The 14,493-nt window shown below is 46.9% G+C and overlaps 1 protein-coding gene across 2 annotated transcripts in view; it reads left to right on the top strand.

Moving 5' to 3' along the window:
* The first annotated feature begins 5,669 nt into the window (after positions 1-5,669).
* The window catches only part of SKI (SKI proto-oncogene), a 153,324-nt gene continuing 144,500 nt past the window's right edge, over positions 5,670-14,493 (top strand). Inside the window, exon 1 of one of the 2 annotated variants that reach the window (XM_032783557.2) lies at positions 5,670-6,790. In XM_032783557.2, coding sequence (XP_032639448.1) covers positions 5,879-6,790 — 912 coding nt within the window. In that variant the 5' untranslated portion in view covers positions 5,670-5,878. The remainder of the gene's footprint in view (positions 6,791-14,493) is intronic. The other variant, XM_032783558.2, reaches the window with a different exon arrangement.

Raw genomic sequence — 14,493 nt, 5'->3', positions numbered from 1 at the left:
CAGGGCAGGGTCACTATCCACACTTGCGGATAGAGAAACTGAGGCAAAGAATGAGGAAGGGACTTGCCCAGGGTCACCTGCACGTACAGCTCATAGGAGGACAGTGTTCACATACTCAGTTTCCTTCTACCCCATGATTTATCTTTAGGGAGGAGCCAGGGAACTGCTTCTTCCACACACAACTGCTCTTTGCAGTCAATATTTCCCCCCTCAGCTGAATGACTCGGATCTCACCTTGACCCAGGTTTATAGCGCGCTGAGGTCCGAGGGAGCCTTTCCATTACTTCGCTGGGCTCTGGATCAGGCCCTGATGCTGGTTTTACACCAGTGTGTCTCCATTGGCCTCAGTGGAACTGATTCTGATTTAGGGCCTGATTTTGCTGCTGTTAAAGTCAGTCTAGTTTTGGTGACCTAAATGGGAGCAGGCTCTGTGAGAGCGAGATCAGGAGCAGGACATATATGTTTGTTAATGGCCTCTCATATTAACTGCGTGAGACTTGTAAGTGGGATTGTCAAAAGAGTCTAAAGGCGATAGTGCCCAGACCCCATTACAAGTCTTCGGGAGATCAGTGCCTAACTAACTCACATTTAGGCTCCTTAGACCACTCCAGCTTCATTTATTTATCAGCCTTTCTGTGACCATCAGTAGTGTAGGATCTCAGCAGCTCACAAACATGAATTAATTTTAACCTCTCAGCCTCCCTGGCCAGGCCCAGACTAAAGAATTTTGGGGCCTGTGCACTATGGAAATTGGGAGGCCTCCCCACCTTTCCTAAACGAGATAGCAATCTGCACCATACCCCCCACAAAACTCAGTGCTCCTCCCACCTCACATACACCGCAACAACCCTCCGTCAGCTCCCACTTATCCCAGCAGCCCTGACATACATCCCACTCACTTCAAACTCAACCCCAACACTGCCCATTCACTCCATAGCCCCCCAACAATTTACCCCAGCCACTTATCCCCACCCCAGAATCTTCCTGGCCACTCATTGGTGCCCCCCGGCTCAACACTCTGCTCCTGTTCCAGGCTAGGGCAGCTCTTCCTGATCCCACACCGTCCAGCACCTCCACTCTCTCCCTGCCTTGCACTCACAGTCCTGCGCTGCTCGATCACTCCTCCTTTAAGACAGGGAGGCAGCCGGGCCAAACTGGAGCAAGTGATGTTGTGACCTGGCATATGGGGTTACAGTGCCACAGTGTTTTTTGTTTGTTTGTTTTTTCTTGGTAGTCAGGGGCCCTGTGCACATGCAGTGACTGCACCCTGGTTAATCCAGGCCTGCCTGCCCTCAGGGAGTTGGGATTACCCCCATTTTACAGATGAGGAAATGAGGCACAAAGAGATTAAATGACTTGCCCAAGGCAACAGGAAGTCTCTGGGAGATCTAGAAATAGAACCCAGATGCCCTGTGCCTTAGCCACTAGGCCATCCTCTCTTTCCTTTGTATGGTCCTCTCTCTTCTAGAAATTCCAGTTAGTGTCAGCCTGCCCACAAACAGGTCCTTACAGGATCCAATGGATATCTGAGGAGCAGATACCTTCTTGACTGGGAGAAGCCACCTCTCTTAAAATGAACCCTAGTTGTTGTGTTTTTGTTTTGTTTTTAAACATACACTAATGAACCAGCTTCCAGAGCAAAGTGGCTTGTCCATTCATGAGTAAGTTTCCTTCTAAGCATATATTTTTTTCTCTTTAAAAGGATCAGGGACTCTATAGTTGGTTTTTTAATACGTCTGGATTTTTCTCTTAGATCTTAATGTATCTAAAATCAGCTAGAAATGCAATTAATTCTGTTTTAGGGTATTATTGTGTGTCCCACAACTGTAGCATTGGAGCACCTTCCATATAAAATCAATTCACTAGCAATGTTCTTAGCACTTCTCTCTTTTTGAGGTCAAAACTCTGCTTGGGTAAGGGTCTTTCTTTATTCTTCAAATACAGAACACGTTACGATTTGGAAGCAAAAGAACATGTGAGAGGGTGGATCTCATGCATACTTCCTATTATCAGGAGGTAACAGACACAGTCAGTTTCAACCATGTCACATTGAATTTTGTATTTAAAATAATATATTCTTAACCAATGCCTTTATACATCACTAGCAATACAGCCCAGAATTCTGCCAGTAATCTGTAAGCTTTTTTGCATGCAGACTGTTTTTTAATTGCATACATGTATAGTACGTAGCACATTAGGGCCCTGGGTGCTGATTAGTACTGTTAAGTCCTATTATTATTTAATACACCGCTACCCCACTATAACGTGGCCCAATATAACACGGGTTTGCATATAGCGTGGTAGCAGCGGGGCTCCAGCAGCGCTTTAAAGGGTCTGGGGTTCCGGCTGCTGCAGGGAGCCCCGGGCCCTTCAAGTCACTGCTGGAGCCCTGCTGCCACTACCCTGGGGCTGCGGCAGCGGGGCTCAGGAGCGCTTTAGAGGGTCCAGGGCTCTGGCTGCTACGGGGAGTCCCGGGCCCTTTAAATTACAGCTCGAGCCCTGCTGCTGCTTCCCCAGGGCTGTGGCAGCAGGGCTCCACCAGCGATTTAAAGGGCCTGAAGCTCCCCGCAGCCAGAGCCCTGGGCTTTTTAAATCACTGCTGCAGCCCTGGCACTGCTACCCTGATATAAAAGCATTTCACTTATAACGTGGCAGGGATTTTTGGCTCCTCACAACTGCTTTGTATCGGGGTAGCGGTGTATTTGTATTGCAGTAGCATGTAAGAGCACTAGTCAAAGACCAGGACTGCCTTCTGTAGTGCATGAAGCGATATGACAGCTGCTGGGCACATGAAGTTCTTTCTTCCTTTGCACTCCCTTTTCATACTTTAAACCCAGATGCTTCAACTGGATACATGTGAATGGACCTCCTGGGCCCATTCCTGTTAATTCAAATTGTAGGATCAGAGCCCTCTTTTGAGCACATGCTGCACTTTGCTACCACCAGAATAACAGTGACAACAATATAAAGTAGGGGCTGTAATTTTAAAATTTGTTTGTATATTGGCTCATTGAATTGGCTCTGAGCTGGTTAACTTGTAGGCAGTCCCACAATTATAAATGTTAAAATAATAATTAATAAAACGGTTGGTCCAAAGTAACAAAAAAAAAAAATTGATGAGTGACTGAAACCTCTGAGACTGAGCCCTGAAAATTGTCAAATCAGATGTGAATTCAAAATCTTAGTATCTAAATAGAATTCCATAGGGCATTGTGTTCCCACAGTGATTGATTTTGGCCAGATTTCCTCCTATTTTTGTGTCTGCATTGATCCTTCAAATTTAACATTTCTATTTAAACATTCATCTCTTTACCCCTTCCCCCCACGTGTTGTGTTCTGTTTTATACTTAGATTGTAAGATCTCTGTGGCAGGAACCATATTTTTGCTTTGCTTTGTGTTTTCACAGCACCTGGCACACCAAGGTTCTGGTCCCTACCTGAGGTTCCTAGGCTGGATAAAACTTGTCATGCAGCCCTCTTCTTGTCTGCACATTAGAGTTAAAAGAAAATGTTGATTTCTGAGGGGTGGGGGAAACAATCCCTTGTTTCTCTCTTTTTTGTTTTTGAAACTTGTTTCTTATGTTTGTATCTTGAGTTGGTTGAAAAGACAGTAAAAAAAAGAGTTTTGAGTGTCGAAAAATTTTGAAATTTTGGCTGTGTAACTCATTGAAAAATCAGACACATTTCAACCAAAATTGTTTGCTTATTGAAAACAGATTTCTGTAGGAAAAGCCTTGAACTCTGGAGAATATCTTCCAGTTCTCATTTGTTCTCATAACAGCAAGAAACCCAAAGAGTCGAGCAGAAATGGTGTGTATGCACATGGGTATCTTCCGGTAGGTTCTCCGAAACTAAGTAGGGCTGAATGGGGTCAGTGATTGCCTGGGAGACTTGTTAGGAAAATCTTGGTGCTGAAGGAAGTGGTGTTAGTGATTCAGTAGAGGGTGCTCTTTCCTGTGAGTCAGTGTACAGCAATCCTTCGGGGTGGCTCTACGGTCTTTTGCATGAGTTGTGAAAGGGAGGTCCTCCATTAGTCATGGCCCTTAAAGATTGCAGGCTACCTTTTGACTGGACAAATTTAATTTTTCTGTCCTAAAATAACCCTGCAGTTTCAGCTGAAAATTTATTTTCTCTGTTTGTTCTCCACTGTGTTTGTATTACAGCAGGCTATGCCATGTAGTGTGTGCATGTGTTCCATCTATACAGTGTGTATTTGTATTATGCATTTACATTGGGCATATGTTTTGCACTGTTCATATGTGTGTGTCTTGTTTTACACATTACATGTGTTTTGTGCACATTCCATGTATGAGTGTCTGTATTTTGTGCTTGTATTAGATGTATATGTTTTATGCTTGAAGACGTGTTACGCATAAAATTTGTGTATGATCGTATTTGTGTTACATGTATATGTTAGGTGCATATCCTGGTGTTGCATGCATGTGTGTGCGTATATTTTGTGTCACGGGTGTACTTGTCTTGAATTACACACACATGGTGTATGTATGTTTTGCAACTTGTGTGTTAATTGCATGTACCCTGTGTTTGTTGCAGGTACCTTGTGTATATGTGCTTATGTCAGGCACACACTTAAAAAAAAAAAAACACACCCTCCAACACAGTACCTAATCAGGACAAAGCAGAAACAAAAGCCACAGAGAAAAGCCCTCGCCCTCCCGCCCCCTTACTTCCTCGCTGGCAGGTCTGTGAACCCAGCACTTTACTCTTCCCCAGCCCGGCTGCTCAGGGCTTGTCTGTGCAGAGAGGCTCCGCGGGGGGAGGCGGCCCCGGTTCCTGGAAGAGCCCAGCCTGGGGAGTTGGTCACATTCTTGGCTGGGATTCAGTGACTGAGGCAGACACCAACAAACAGGGGAGGGGAGCGGGCGGGCGCGCGGGGAGGGAGGAGTGAGCGCGCGGCGGCACTAGCTCCGCTCCCAGGCGCTCTCAGTCGCTGCTGGGGAGAGGAGCCGGGAGGATGTGCGCTCGCCGCCTGCAGCTCCCCGCAGCCCGCTAGAAGAGAGAGCAAAGCAAAGCAAAGCAAAGCAAGAACTGAAAGCCGAGGAAACCTTCCCGACCCAGCCAGGGGACCGCACGGAAAAGGGGGGAGGGAGGAGCCCGCCTCTGTCTGCAGCCCCCCTCCGCCACAGTATTTTTTTTGGAAGTGCAAAAGATTGCGGCCGGGGGAGCTTTTAAGACAAACAGAATATTGCAACGTTTTTTTCTGTTGCCTCTCCTTGCACGGACCAAGCTTTTTTTGTTTTTTCCCCTTCCTCTCCTGCCGCTTGGCTTCGCTGGATATGGACAGCCGGGAGGCCGCCGCCGCAGAGCCGCAGCCCGCGCGCGTTTGAGCCCCCGGGGCTGGACTTTCCTGGGGTTTTGTTTGGGGGCGGGGGGGTTGCTTTGTGCTGCGGGGTGGGGGCGGCCGGGAGAGCGCGTGCTGGAGGCGTGGGGGGCGGGGGTGGGCCGTTAGGGGCCGTGGGGCCGCCCCGGAAGCCGTTAGGGGGCCTGTGGTGGCGGCGCTGGCCATTAGGGGGCTCTGGACGCTGCCGGAGCCGGTCGGGGGGCGGCGGGGGCGGGGGTGGGCCCGGTGTGCTAGGCGGGAGGGTGGCCAGGGTGGGCGGCTCGACTCTCTGCTCCGCCGGGGCAGCGGGGGAGACTCGGCGCTGGTGCAAGTGCCCCCGGGCCGGAGGGAAGGAGCCGGGCACACGCGCCCCGCGGGGACACTCAGCGACAGGGGGGGTGGTGGCCGGCTGACCCCAGAGGCGAGGCAGGGCGGGCCGGGTGGTTTCATGTGTTGGCCCCGGGCTTAGTGGAGTCGGACCCGGGGGTTTTCTGTCTTTATCTCTGGTTGTCGGTCGGGGTGGTGAGGGGCTGAAAGATGGAGACTGTCAGTCGAAGCAGCTTCCAGCCGCATCCCGGGCTGCAGAAGACCTTGGAACAGTTTCATCTGAGCTCCATGAGCTCCCTGGGTGGCCCGGCCGCCTTCTCCGCCCGCTGGGCGCAGGAGATGTACAAGAAGGACAATGGCAAAGAGCCGGCGGAGCCCGTCCTCCACCTGCCCCCCATCCAGCCCCCGCCCGTCATGCCGGGCCCCTTTTTCATGCCGTCGGACCGCTCCACGGAGCGGTGCGAGACCATCCTGGAAGGGGAGACCATCTCCTGCTTCGTGGTGGGTGGGGAGAAGCGGCTGTGCCTGCCCCAGATCCTGAACTCCGTGCTCAGGGACTTCTCCCTGCAGCAGATCAACTCGGTGTGCGACGAGCTGCACATCTACTGCTCCAGGTGCACGGCCGACCAGCTGGAGATCCTGAAAGTCATGGGCATCCTGCCCTTCTCGGCCCCCTCCTGCGGGCTCATCACCAAGACGGACGCCGAGAGGCTCTGCAATGCCTTGCTCTACGGGGGCACCTACCCGCCCCACTGCAAGAAGGAGTTCTCCAGCACCATCGAGCTGGAGCTCACCGAGAAGAGCTTCAAGGTGTACCACGAGTGCTTTGGGAAGTGCAAGGGACTCCTCGTGCCAGAGCTGTACACCAACCCCAGCGCTGCCTGCATCCAGTGCTTGGACTGCAGGCTCATGTACCCGCCTCACAAATTTGTGGTCCACTCGCATAAATCCTTGGAGAACAGGACTTGCCACTGGGGCTTTGACTCGGCGAACTGGAGGTCCTATATCCTCCTCAGCCAGGATTACACCGGCAAAGAGGAGAAAGCAAGGCTGGGCCAGCTCTTGGATGAAATGAAGGAGAAATTTGACTACAGCAACAAATACAAGAGAAAAGCACCCAGGGTAAGTGACACCTGATTTTTGAGGACGAGGGTGGGGACATTCGTCTACAGTTTCAGGGATCTCCCGGTAACCATCTTTGGTGGCCCCTTTGCCTTCAAAGGCATACAGCGGTCTAAGCGTGCTGTGAAATCGGGGTGGAAGAGCGTTCTTAGAAACTGCACTTTGCTTTCTTGTAGGCTTAAATTGTTCTTGGTGCCTTTTAGATTTTACTTAAAATACTTCTACTTTTCTATGTCTTCTTTGAATTGTACACTAGGGGCCTGATCCTGCTGCCCTTGCTCCCCCCCTACTTTCACTAGGAGACAGGCCAGGACTTTGGGGTCGGAGCCTGAATGGGGAAGCATGGAAGCTGTGGCAAGGACAAATAACAAGAGTAGTTTGTTCTTTACAGAAATGCATACAACTCCCCTCCTGATGTGTGTGTTAATAAATTGAACAGGTCTGGGAACAGAGACGAAATGATCTCCAAGCGTCGGTGGGAATGAAATGTGACTGGTTACAGGGGTGCATAGGAAAATTTCTGACAATAGGTCAGTATACTAGTAGCCTGCATTAGCGACTGGCGTGTGAACGGAGAAGACTGTGCACATTGTCTGAATCCTACGACCAGACTGGGGTTTGTGTATTGGATTTTGTATACATCCAGTGAATGAGTCTGTCTAGAGCCAACTGCAGCGGCCTCTAAGAAACGCCATGCGGTGTTGACTCTGCCCATCCAGACTGCTAAACCACATTTATTTTAGGTGGTTTTTTTTTTCAGTCTGAGCAGCCTGAATCCCCAGTGTGTGGGTGGGTGGCAGGCTGTGGTGGCCCCTGGCACCAGTCCTGATCAATGGGCAGCAATGCCACAGGGCCCTGAGAACTTCCTCGCAGACACCAGGATGTCTGGCTCACTGGCGGTGGTGTAATTGACTGTGGGATGAGCAGCACACTGTCCACCCCCCTTTCCTCCCCACACACACACCAAAAAAAAAAAGAAAAGGCAAACAGGAAAAGTCGAGTTAACTCCTTCCCTTGAGTTCTACTGCACTGGCTTGTTGGGTGGGTTTTGTCTTATTTTATTGGGGATTTTTAGTTGCTGGAGTTGCAGGGTGCACAATGCTAGGGACAAACCCAAAGAGAAGCATTTAAAGCCTGTTGTGAATGGGGAGGGAGATTCTCATAACTTCCCAAATGCTTGTTTTAAACACTCTTTCTTTCTCTTTAACTTCCTTTTTTAAATATCCAGACTTATGAAGCGCTGTGCACACAAAGCTGCACCTAGCCCAGCTATCTTTGGGAGGCCCAGTTAATTCAGCTTCTTGCCTCTAGCTTTTCTCTCTTTTTTTTTTTTTTTTAAATCAGTAACTAGACTCCTCCTATCTCTGGTTCCTCAGTTCCCCTTCCCAGAGCTGGAGGGTCAGAGCCATTGTAGCAGCGTTGTGGTGTAATGAGCCACATTATCGCCATGGTTGGAGGTGGATGTGTTTTTAATGGCTTGTCTGTCCACTGCTAATCATGCGCTAAGATGGCATGGTGGGATTGACTGTCTACGGATGTGTGGGGAGGGAAGGGGGGGACAGGAGGGGGTGAGGTTGTGAGGCTGAGGAAGCAGGATTTTTGGGGTGAAGCAACCTTGCTATGATTGTGGCATCCTGCCCAGACCACCTCTCCCCACTTCCCACTCCTACTCCCAGAAAGATGTGTTTTGAGTATTACCTGGGTCAGTCCCATATTGGTTGATTCCATACCCCATTTCCATAGCTGACCCCTTTCACTTGATGAATTTCAAACCTTAAGTGGTGTCATTTTTTCCCCTCACAATGATTTTTATGGAGTTTTACCCTGTTTTTAGCAATATCCAGAATGCTTGACTGGAGCTAGGTGGAGGGAGGAGTCATGACAAGTTTAGACACAAGAGGCAACATTTTTCAAAAGTGGTTACTGAACTTGGGGTGCTTTGATTTGTTGACTTTTTTTTTCTTTTTAGGGGTGGAGCCCAACTTGAGATCCCACCCCAAAAGGGACTACATTTTTCTCAGAAAGCGCTGAGCACTCCTGGCTTCAGATGAGGCCGTGGGAAAGGGGCACAGCACCTCTGACAAATCAAAGGCACTAAAAGTTTGGCATCAAAAATATTAAATAATCAGTGGCTACTTTGGAACATTTTGCCAAAATGCATTTATGCGATGAAATTCCCAGGGTGTTGGCTTTCAAAATGCAATATTGTAAGGGGTGGATGATGTCCGTGTGTTCTGGGGATAGGGTGGAGAAGGGGGAATATTTTATCTCAGTTCCTGTGCAGAACTGGGCTAAGTTTCAAGGCTTTTGAGTTGGCTTCAGGGCTCCTGTATAAATACAGTGCAGTCTTGAAGAGACCCTGTCAACAACTTACCTGGCAGACCAGATAGAGTTCTGGAATTGCCTTAGTTCACTTACGTTTCCTTTTTCCCCAGCCTTTTTCCATCAGATGTAGCCAACGGGATATCATATGTTAAGGTCGTTTGTGTTGTAGCGTTTGCAGATAATTATGGAGAGATTCAGTCTAGCTCAAGGGCTGCTAGACTGTGGCCAGAGGCAAATAACGGTGGAGTAAATTTTAGGTCACCTTGCAAGGAAATGAAAGGAAGATCTTGCCTCTGGCTTTGTGTGGTTGTGTTTATCACTGTCTACCTGCATGTTTCTGTGTCTCTCTGGCTGTGTGTGTCGTGCTTGTTTGTGGATAAATGTGTGAAGCACATGTGTCTGTGTTGCCTTGCTTTTTTTTTTGTGTGTGTGTGTGTGTGCTTGTGTCACTTTGTTTTGTCATACATCCATTTGTGTACATATACATGTGTGATGTGTGCCTTCTTTTGTGATTTGGTTGAATTACTTTGTCTCGGTTTCATGATGGGTCTGTGGATAGATGTGTTGGTCTGTGTGCTGCTAGTCTCTGGGGTGTTTGCGGGTCGAGGTATCTCTGCTGCTCTGTCAGCATGACTGTATGAAGTGCGCTATATGTCTGTCTGTGTGATTGTGCAAGGTGTGGTGTCTGTGGTTTTGCTCCTCCCAGGAGTGGCTTGGTCTAGAGCTGCAGTGCAGGTGAAAGCCTCATGCAGGGGACAGACAGTGGGTTAAAGCCACAGATTTGAGGAAGCTCTGAACTCTGCAGCACAACAGGGCAAGTCCCTCCGAGTTTGTCACTTTTTTTCCTTCCCTTTTCTTTTTAGTTTTATTCCTTTTTATTTTCTTAATCTCTGGTCTGTTTTCCCTCTGCATTGACCTGTGAGCTTCTTCGCATACACTCCACCCTTAACCTTCACCTTCCCACCACTTCCCAGAGCTTCCTCTTCTCTTGAGCTCTTTCCTGTTTCCCCTCAGCCTTTGCCCTTGTCCTAGCCCCTTCTGTCTCTCCCTGTCATCTGGTTTCTCCCCCTCTGCCCCTGCTCTCCCACTTCCTCCTGGCATTGTTTTCTGTTCTCCCTGCTCCTTTCCTGGTCTCCTGCCGCTTCCTTTGGTTTTATGTGTGTGTCCTAGTCTCTTCTCCTTTCCTCTATTACTTTATATTCTCTCTCCCTTCTCTCCCACTGTGTCTGGAGTGGAGCTATTCAAACCATGGCCGGCAAGTTCTGGGTTGTGTGAACTAAGATTTAAAAACTTCCAGAACTGCAAAAATGGGTTCCATAAATTGAGAGCCATGGTTTCTTTTGGTATAGTTGCATAGAATCATAGAAACATCGGACTGGAAGGGATCTCGATAGGCTTTCTTGTCCAGTGCCCTCTACAGAGGCAGCACTAAGTATTATCTAGACCATCCCTGGCAGATGTTTGTCTAACCTGTTCTTACAAATGTCCAGTGACAGAGATTTCACAACTTCCCTAGGTAATTTGTCCCAATACTTTAGGAAATTTTTCCTAATGTCCAACCTTAATCTCCCTTGCTGCAATTTAAGCCCATTGCTTCTTGTTCTGTCTTTAGTGGCTAAGAAGAACAATTTATTACCCTCCTTTTTATATCAGCTTTTTATGTACTTGGAGTCTGTTATCATGTTCCCCCTCAGTCTTCTCTTCTCCAGAATAAATAAAACCCATTTTTTTCATCTTTCCACATAGGTCGCGTTTTCTAGACCTTTAATCATATTTGTTGCTCTCCTCTGATTTTTTTCCTCTCCAGTTTGTCCACATCTTTCCTGAAGTGGGGGCGCCCAGAACTGGACACACTACTTCAGTCGAGACCTCCATGCTCTCCTCTGGCCAGTATAGGCCAGGCCTGTATTGCCATCCCCATCTCTCCTGCTCCATGGCTGTTGCCCTTGCCCCATCCTGGTGTGCTGTCTGTCTGCTTTCTGCATGCCAACATGTCTCCAAAGTGTCTGAGCTACTAAAGCCTCAAAAGAGGGCTTTTAATCTTTTTTGATTGGTGGACAGTCTCCAGTAGAACAGTGTGGGGATCCTGTCCCTCTGCCCCATAACACTTTCTGTGGGTCATTGAACTGAGCATAGCCTGATCATGCTTTAATAACCCCCCTCCCCTTGCATTTCAGAGCCAGACTTTTTTTTTTTTTTTCCTTCGCAAAACTACATAGAATTAGATACTAGGGGGATAAGAGAATTCCGTGCACACTCCCACACACACCAGTGCTGCAGTGTTCCCATGGCTCAGGTCCCAGCATTTCTATGAAGTCACTGTGAGCTAGAAGTAGCATTCTGGATATTGACATGTAAACGAGCACAGTAGGCCTTCCACTTTATTTAGCAGTTCCTCCAAATCCAGCGCTGCTGCCACATCACAGAGCTTTCTCAACTGCAGTAAGGTTTAGCCAGGTCAAGTGTGCAGCCAAATCAAAGGACAGAAATTAGTCACGGTGAAATAATGCAGCTCTGAGTGACATTGTAAGATAGCTGTGGCCACTTAAGTACTTCACAGCTGTCATTGTGCTGCACACTACGGCCACCCAGAACTTCACAGTGGCAGCAGGGATAAAATCCAGATCCTTCTGCTCCACTGGTGCAGGTCCCTGCTACCTAGAGAGGAATCTCTTTCAGTTGCTAGGAATATATGGCCTGTGACATGCACTGTAGAGAACTTGTGGTTCTGCCCAGGCAGTGGCATCCAAACTACTGTCTAGTCCATCACTAAATGGATTAGATAAAAGTCAATGGGGAATTCTGCCTGCCTAAAGACTGCAGGATTAGGCCCATTATTATTATATATAACACTGAAATGACTCATTGCATTATCTGACTATTAAAAATGTTATTTGAAAATCTTCAATAAAAACCAAGATGGCCACCAAAGCAGAAACCAGCAATGGCTTGGAGCTACAGCTTAAGCTTGGTATCATTTTACGTCTCAGAAGCTAAGCTCCAAAAATGATACTAAGCTTAAAGCAAAATCCTGTGTATTTGTGGAGATGTCCGTGTTTTAAGCAGGCATCAGCTGTTTTTTTCCCCAGCAGTGGAAACTGATTTACAGACGTTGTGGATTGAGAAGTAAGATGTGCGCGCGCGTGTGAATATCTTGCAAATAATGAAATGAGGATTCTGAGCTGACTTTCTGCTCTCAGTTGCTATAAATTAGTTCACCCTGATAGAAGTCACTGAAGTTAGACCTCTGATATTTTTTTTAGGCAGAGATTTTGGGTGCCTAACTCCCTTCCTTCTGCTCTTTGGAAAATCCCAATGTTAGAATGGCAGAGAATTGTTCTCTTTGTGGCCTATTCTGACTCACCATTTCTGTGGCTCATGGACTCAGGACTTGGACCTGTCCAAGGCTTCAGTACACTTTTGGGACAAAGTTAAACACAGTTTAGTCTTGACTACATTGCAGGGACCTAATATCTGAACTACTTCTTAGGATTTGAACATGGTTGTTGCTAGCAGGGATCTAACTTGATCTTCTTAACCAGCCAGGGCATATTTTTGTTTCTTGGGTCTGTGTTTAGATTGGCGTTACAAAAACATACCATACTCTATCTGGAGGTGTCTATACTAGCTTCAGAGCATGTCTAGACAACACAGTAGTTAAAATGCTGGCAGCTGCTTGCACTTTATCTATGCTACATTTTTGACCATTGCTAGAACTGTGGGAAGTTTTAAGCTAACCGTAGTATTGATGAGACCATGTTTTGGCTAGCATAGTTCTTAGGAATAAAAAATCCGTGTCTGCTCTGATTGGGGAAACCATGCTATAGAACATTTCAAGTGGCAATGTTGTTTTGACACAGTTGTAGTTAGCATGATCTTGATTCCAGTTTGAAAGAGGACCTCTGTCACAGCTCTGCACAGTCAAAAATTGTGCATGTCTGCAGCACTAGCAGTGTGACTTGTCTGATGGTGGGAATTTGCACTGGTGGCTTGGCGCATGCTCTGGCTAGATATCACACACAAAAATCTATCTCAAAGTGCATCATTCAGACCTAGTGCTGTCTAAGCCAGGTTTAATTCTTCTTTTCAAAGACAGTAGCAAGCTTTGGGCTCTACAATATAGTATTTTGCCCAGATGCAACTCTCATTGAAGTCAGTGGGAGTTGTATCATTGTCTCAAATGGGAGGATTTAGCCTTAGAGGCCCTATCTCTGAGCTCTTGGGGGGGAAAAAAAAAAAAGTTAAGGAATGAACACTGGTGACTTATATAACACTGCTTCCTAGGTAGTGTAGTTATAGAATACTAGCAGTCAATAGGACTGCTCTATTTTGGTTGACTGGCTGGACAAGGGACATAAATCAAATTGACCTCCAGATAAAGAAACATTATCTAAAAAAGTAATAGTTTAGCATGGTTGTGTTTGAACTTGTGGGCTTCATTATTAAATGAAATTTATTTGACTATTAACAAACATAACTGTTGGGTTTTTTTAATGCATTTTTAAAAATACTTTCTGAATTTGGGCAGTATGCATTGACATTTTGGGGCACAAAATCTTTGCATTTCATTTGCTGCTCCAAGCTAAAAGGTAAACAGTAGTCTTCAGTCTGCAAAGAGATTGGAAAATAATGGGATTGAGTTGATCCTGTGTTATTTTACCTTGGAAAATTATTATTGAAGTGTATAAAATTCAGTATGGGCAACAGTGATTGCTCAATGAAGATATGCCGTGTTCTCCCTCCACCGCTTAGCTCCTTAAATATTTTTTTTGCAAAGATTTAAACTCAGATTATAGTTTAAAAAAAATACCAAGTCTCTGTAACATAAGGATAGTTTGGGGCTAGTTCTACAGTTCTCACTCAAGCAGTCAGCAGACAAAGTAACTGAAGCCTATTTGCCCACAAACCACAGAAATACTGTAGTTGTATCAAACTCCTTCCTGTACTTTGACTGACTGTTGAGCCATCCTAGAGTGTGGCCCTAGAGTCATGGGGGCAGATTTTAATCTCATTACACCCATTTGAATCCAGATTAGCTCCGCTGAAGACAGTATTCTGGATTTACACTGGTACTCAATAGCTACTTCTGAGAGCAGAATCTGGAGCTGTGTTATTACTTTAGTATATCTGCTTTGGGAAATGCAGATCAAAATTGGGGTTTTATTTTCAGAAGTGCACTATGGGTCTGCTCCTGAAAACACTTACTAAAGGTAAAGGGATGGATAGTGCTTACTGCCGTAAATTGTCCCTCTGCCCTCAGACAGAAAGGACAGTGTCACATGCAGGAATGGGGATTTAAGACTGCTGTTAGGTATTTAGATTTTAGTTGTTAAATAGAGATTTTTGGAGCCTAGCAAATCTCCCCTCAAAAGCTTGAG

Source organism: Chelonoidis abingdonii, chromosome 23 (assembly GCF_003597395.2).
Source record: "Chelonoidis abingdonii isolate Lonesome George chromosome 23, CheloAbing_2.0, whole genome shotgun sequence".
In the NCBI taxonomy this organism is placed as follows: Eukaryota; Metazoa; Chordata; order Testudines; family Testudinidae; genus Chelonoidis; species Chelonoidis abingdonii.
The sequence above is the reverse complement of the archived record's forward strand: the minus strand, read 5'-3'. Positions and strand labels throughout refer to the sequence as shown.